The sequence below is a fragment of the Cydia amplana genome, chromosome 1, assembly GCF_948474715.1.
Source record: "Cydia amplana chromosome 1, ilCydAmpl1.1, whole genome shotgun sequence".
Lineage (NCBI taxonomy): Eukaryota > Metazoa > Arthropoda > Insecta > Lepidoptera > Tortricidae > Cydia > Cydia amplana.
The window spans coordinates 9,219,797-9,225,796 of record NC_086069.1 but is presented as its reverse complement, the minus strand read 5'-3'; the positions used below and the strand labels follow the sequence as shown (position 1 = coordinate 9,225,796).

Below are 6,000 nucleotides of genomic sequence, written 5' to 3'. Positions count from 1 at the left end.
TGCGACTAAACTAACACAAACTTAGTAAGTTTTGTTATTGTTAGTACATTAAATACTACAGTAACCGTACTACTACTACTTTGAACTTCATCTGATACAGATGATACTTTTTTTTGGAACACTTCATTAATTTGAACTTTTTCATGCTGTGAGCAAAAAGGAATTGTATAACGACTTCTCAATTGAATTTCAGTTTGATTAAATAGTGGACCTATTTTGTGTTCACTATGTTTACAGTTAAAAGAAATCTTAATTATGAAATCACCAATCAACTACCTATAATCCTCATTACACCTATTTTAAGTTTCCTTTTCTTGGCGTATTGTTAGTAAAAACCTTCGCATCTCATTCTAAGTCATATATTTAAACGCTCTAATCATTCCAAATGTTAGTAAATTAAAATTAAGGTATTGCATATGCAATGACGTCAAAGATCAAGTACTTGAAGACTATCCCATTTCCATCTTACTTTCTTAAAGTATTTCCGGGAATTGCCGTAAACGGCACTCATTTCAGAGGTCGGCGCTGCCGACAAAAAATCTGAAAAAGCGTCAAGCTTTTTCGCGCCGACAGAATCGCAGCTACAATGTTGCACGGATACAAAAAAATTGTAAGGTCGCATTCAGACCGGCGGGGGGCCGCGTACGTAGCGCAACTGCGGCGTGAGTGTTTGTGCGAGTGAGTTGAGCGCGTCGCAGCAGCGGGGCCGCTCCACCAGCCAGGCGGCCAGCAGCAGCGCCACGAGGCACAGCTGGATGGGCAGCGACGAGCGCAGCACGCGCCACACCCAGCCGCTGCGCGGCGTGTAGTCCGGATCGCCGGATCCAGTTTTCTTACCCATTACGGTACTTACGCTGCGTTCTCTGCAAATAAAACAAATAGATAAGTAAACCTTACCATAGAGAAAAAAATACATAGATTGCTCACTCCATACATCAGTTTTAGTACCAAAAAGACTATTAGCATCTAGCATCGAGTAGCAGAACTATCAGTACTGCTACTTGACAATAGATGTAGCACCGACCGGAAAGTCTTATGCTGTTGAGATAAGACTTTCCGGTCGGTGCTACATCTATTGTCAAATAGCAGTACTGATAGTTCCGCTACTCGATGCTAGATGTAGACACTGAAATTAATAGTCTAACTGATGTATGGAGTGAGCACTCTTGTATTATTATATTTCTCTATGACATTACGGAACACTAGGTAATGTAGGGATATGTAACTCGGTTACATTTTCTAAATACTTACGTTTCCTCGTGGATCTTTAAGTCGGGAATGCTTTGTTCCACCAAAGCACGGCAAGATTCTTGCAATGTTCGCACCTCATTTTCAGTCTGCTCCATGCGCTGAAAGGCAAATAATTCAAGTTTAAATAACTTTCCTTCACATAGTCTTTATTAGTAAGTATTCTAAGCTTAAGTACAATTACACGATAGCACTGCGGGGAGCAAGGCCCGAGCCCGCCATATGTTGTACAGTCAACACAAGGGATTGTTACGCCATTTAGGGTCCTCGCTAAATTGGTTGTTCCATACTTACGCTATGGAATGTCCAGCTAGAACCCTAAATGGCGTAACAATCACGGAGCGTGATTGTACGTACGTATAAGTAATGACAAAAATGATGATGATGAGGAGAAAAAAACCGGCCAAGTGCGAGTCGGACTCGCGCACGGAGGGTTCCGCACCATCAACAAAAAATAGAGCAAAACAAGCGAAAAAACGGTCACCCATCCAAGTACTGACCCCGCCCGACGTTGCTTAACTTCGGTCAAAAATCACGTTTGTTGTATGGGAGCCCCACTTAAATCTTTATTTTATTCTGTTTTTAGTATTTGTTGTTATAGCGGCCCTTTACCCTTTGGGTACGGAACCCTAAAAAAAGTAGTGTCCAGTGTCCAGTCACCTTAGTGATGGCCCTGTGCGCGGGCGAGTTGGGCGCGAGCGCGGCCTGCAGGCGGCGCGCCAGCTCGCGCAGCGTGTGCAGGCGCCGCGCGCGCCCGCCCGCGCCCTCGCTGTCGCCGTCCGAGATGCCCGAGTCCGACAGCGAGTCGCACGTCGAACCACCCTGGGAACAGAACAAAAACATTTTAAACTAATTTATTAAAGTAAGCGCGCCAAGTACTCCGAGTTGCAGGGGGCGTACGATTTTGTGCCGGTTGCTGTGGAAACGGCCGGACCCTGGTGCAGCGAGGCGGGCGAATTGTTCAGGGAACTGGGTCGGCGGCTGAGGGAGAGGGGTAACGACCCCCGTTCTGGGTCTTGGCTGGTCCAACAGGTCTCCATCGCCATACAGCGCGGCAACGCTGCAAGTGTGATGGGGACTTTTGGACCGGGCATAGCACAGAACGGGTTTTAGGTTAGGTTGAGGTAGTTTTAAGTAATATATGTAGGATTTTTGTTAGTTTTGATTGTGACATGTGATTTTATGTATGAATATTGTGTCTTCTTTTATTTATAATTGTAAAATGTATTAAAATCAAACATAATCTGCTAAACGTCTGCTAAGTCATTCGAAGGCTATGATCTTTGTTCCAAGGAGGTCTTCTTCCAGTACCTAATGTACCATCACATCAGTTTTTAAGAGGGTTCAAAGAGCTCAAGCCGCCACAAAGAGTTAACGATAAGTATACTAAGCCATGAGGCAGATTGATGGGAAGTTACATTGTAAGTTGAGAAACTACATTTCCGGTCGCAGTCGCACGAATGCATGAAGAAAACAAGAATGCCGAAGTGATTAAAGGTATGCCGCGTCAACGCCTCGAATAACGAGCAGAGACCATTGATATAGATATCTAGGGACTGGCTTTATGAGCAATAATAATGAGGCATGACAGGGGCAGGTACAGCGGTGTGAAATCGCCACAACGCGATTAGTTAATGAGTTCGCATCACGCGCGCGACTGGTTGACGAGTTCGCATTACGCGCGCTATTGGTCGCAACTAGTTGCGTTAGACTGCACGATTGGCTGGAATTCGTGAGTAGCACCGCTGAACTAGTACGATTTTTAGTGCCCCATTAGCCCGTCCCTAGATATTATACGTCAATGCCAGAATTCAATGGAGATGGACAATACGAATACCTTCTTTTTATCCACAAGCGAGGCGGCCAGCTGCCGGATCTGCGCGGTGACCTGGCTGTAGTCGTCCCCGGGCCGGTCCCTCAGGGCCTCCAGCGTGGCCAGGTCTCCGCGCAGCGCGCCCTGCAGCTCGCGCAGCGCGCTCTCCCACTCGGCCCACGCGCACACCGCCTTCTCCAGCGAGAGGAGCTCGTTCGACGTGCTGGACAGAAAAAAAAATAAGTTCAGCCTTATTATCACTCGGGGTTGTGGGCAATCTTAGGCTGATAATGATGCTACTTACTGAGAATATGGTATTTAAATGAAAACTGGCTTTTTACAATATGTATGGAGGTCTATGCTTCCTCCGACAAGATAGTGATGAACCATCGTTCCTGGCACCAATCTTCACGCTGTTCATACTATTGTATGTCGTTGAATTTTATCATTGAGGGACCGAGAAAGATAATAATATGGTACCCAACGAACTACCTATTGCACAATATTCCACTAAAGCGCCCTTTGGTAACCATCTTTTGAGAGAATTAGGGCGTGGACTCACCGTTGATGCGCGTCTTCCCACAGAGCCAGCAACGCTGCCAGGTCGGCGGCCAGCCCGCTGTCATCGGGCTCGTTCTCGCCGAGGAGTGAATTGGGGCGTGGACTCACCGTTGATGCGCGTCATCCCACAGAGCCAGCAACGCTGCCAGGTCTGCGGCCAGCCCGCTGTCATCGGGCTCGTTCTCGCCGAGGAGTGAATTGGGGCGTGGACTCACCGTTGATGCGCGTCTTCCCACAGAGCCAGCAACGCTGCCAGGTCTGCGGCCAGCCCGCTGTCATCGGGCTCGTTCTCGCCGAGGAGTGAATTGGGGCGTGGACTCACCGTTGATGCGCGTCTTCCCACAGAGCCAGCAACGCTGCCAGGTCTGCGGCCAGCCCGCTGTCATCGGGCTCGTTCTCGCCGAGGAGTGAATTGGGGCGTGGACTCACCGTTGATGCGCGTCTTCCCACAGAGCCAGCAACGCTGCCAGGTCTGCGGCCAGCCCGCTGTCATCGGGCTCGTTCTCGCCGAGGAGTGAATTGGGGCGTGGACTCACCGTTGATGCGCGTCTTCCCACAGAGCCAGCAACGCTGCCAGGTCTGCGGCCAGCCCGCTGTCATCGGGCTCGTTCTCGCCAAGGAGTGAATTGGGGCGTGGACTCACCGTTGATGCGCGTCTTCCCACAGAGCCAGCAACGCTGCCAGATCTGCGGCCAGCCCGCTGTCATCGGGCTCGTTCTCGCCGAGGAGTGAATTGGGGCGTGGACTCACCGTTGATGCGCGTCTTCCCACAGAGCCAGCAACGCTGCCAGATCTGCGGCCAGCCCGCTGTCATCGGGCTCGTTCTCGCCGAGGAGTGAATTGGGGCGTGGACTCACCGTTGATGCGCGTCTTCCCACAGAGCCAGCAACGCTGCCAGATCTGCGGCCAGCCCGCTGTCATCGGGCTCGTTCTCGCCGAGGAGTGAATTGGGGCGTGGACTCACCGTTGATGCGCGTCTTCCCACAGAGCCAGCAACGCTGCCAGGTCGGCGGCCAGCCCGCTGTCATCAGGCTCGTTTTCGCCGAGCGCCCGCTTCACAGACACCTTTATCTTCAGCATGGACACTTTGCAATCCAACAGGCGCGCCAGGCGGTCCTAGAAAAATCAACAGTTACAATTATAGCTAAATCGGTTTATACCCGACTACGGAAAAACGGATGTTTATAACGTAATTCATACCGTCTGCAGTTGGTATAGCGTAGCTATAGCTATATTTAAAATATGGCTGGGTCATGGCGTATGATTGTTAATTACGTGCGTTCTGAGCGCCTGATTTCTTTGGAAACATGTTTGACGAAGTGTCTCTACAACACATAATGTCAAAAACGGCACTGTCTCTAAGAAATATAAACCGTCACTGATAACTTTTCAAGTTGATTAGTCCCCGAGCCCGCTGGACATCGTGCATGGCATTACATTAGGGATTTAGGCACTGAAATTAAGACATTAATACCTTCAACTCTTCAATCCTCCTGTTCAGCTGCACCCTGGTGTGCGGCTGCGGGGCGCAGTCCTCGGGCTCGCAGATGTCGAGCAGGTTCTCTTTCAGGGCTGCGACCTCGCGACGCAGGCGCCGGGTGCCGCCGCGCCGACTCGCCGCCGCGCGCAACGCAGACCATCGCGCCGATACCGCTGGTGAGGACATAGCTTAAGTTAGTTATTTTATTCTATAAACAAGGCAAGAATTAAGATAACTATGAGAATAATTAAGTCTAGAACTAGTACTAGATCCATGGACCCGATCTGTTAAAAAGTGATATCAAAATATAACTAGATATCTATCTCATCTTACAATAATCTGAAATAGGGATAATCGATGTATGTATGTAGGTACATTACACATACTTAGATCTCTGATATGGTTGCGCCGGAATGGCAAGATACTATATAATGGCTGAACTAAGGGTGGCTGAACTAACCTTCATGACTTAGGTATACTAAAGGGAGAGTTTGAGATATGTACATATTAAGCTCTTCAATTATCAATCATTATATTGAAACTGACACAACTGGCTGATCAGAAGATACGTATACCAACGTCTTAAAATTGTCACAAATGATATCATCCTGCACCGCATGACATTAGCCTGCTCTGCTACACAAAGAGGTCAACAAAACGCAACACAACGGTACCATTTGGGTATTACTTATGTTATGTACGTCTCTATAAAACATCAGTTTTACGCAGTTATATTTGTATGTTTATATTATAAATTATAATATATAGTAGGTCGACTATCGTTAATCCCCACTCCAGTAATTATAATCAAAAATTATAATCAGTTATTATAATCAGTAATTATTATCTTTTTAAAGGTATATTTCAAAGTGCCTTAGATTGTTTTCTATTATTGGAC

General features: G+C 47.9%; 1 protein-coding gene across 1 annotated transcript in view; it reads right to left on the bottom strand.

Moving 5' to 3' along the window:
* The window catches only part of LOC134647641 (klarsicht protein), a 379,578-nt gene continuing 373,578 nt past the window's right edge, over nt 1-6,000 (bottom strand). The window contains exons 20-25 of the mRNA XM_063502000.1: nt 5,097-5,275; nt 4,587-4,738; nt 3,086-3,284; nt 1,909-2,070; nt 1,252-1,349; nt 1-863 (exon numbers count right to left, since the gene is read on the bottom strand). Of these exons, the coding sequence (XP_063358070.1) occupies nt 623-863; nt 1,252-1,349; nt 1,909-2,070; nt 3,086-3,284; nt 4,587-4,738; nt 5,097-5,275 (1,031 nt within the window). The 3' untranslated portion in view covers nt 1-622. The remainder of the gene's footprint in view (nt 864-1,251; nt 1,350-1,908; nt 2,071-3,085; nt 3,285-4,586; nt 4,739-5,096; nt 5,276-6,000) is intronic.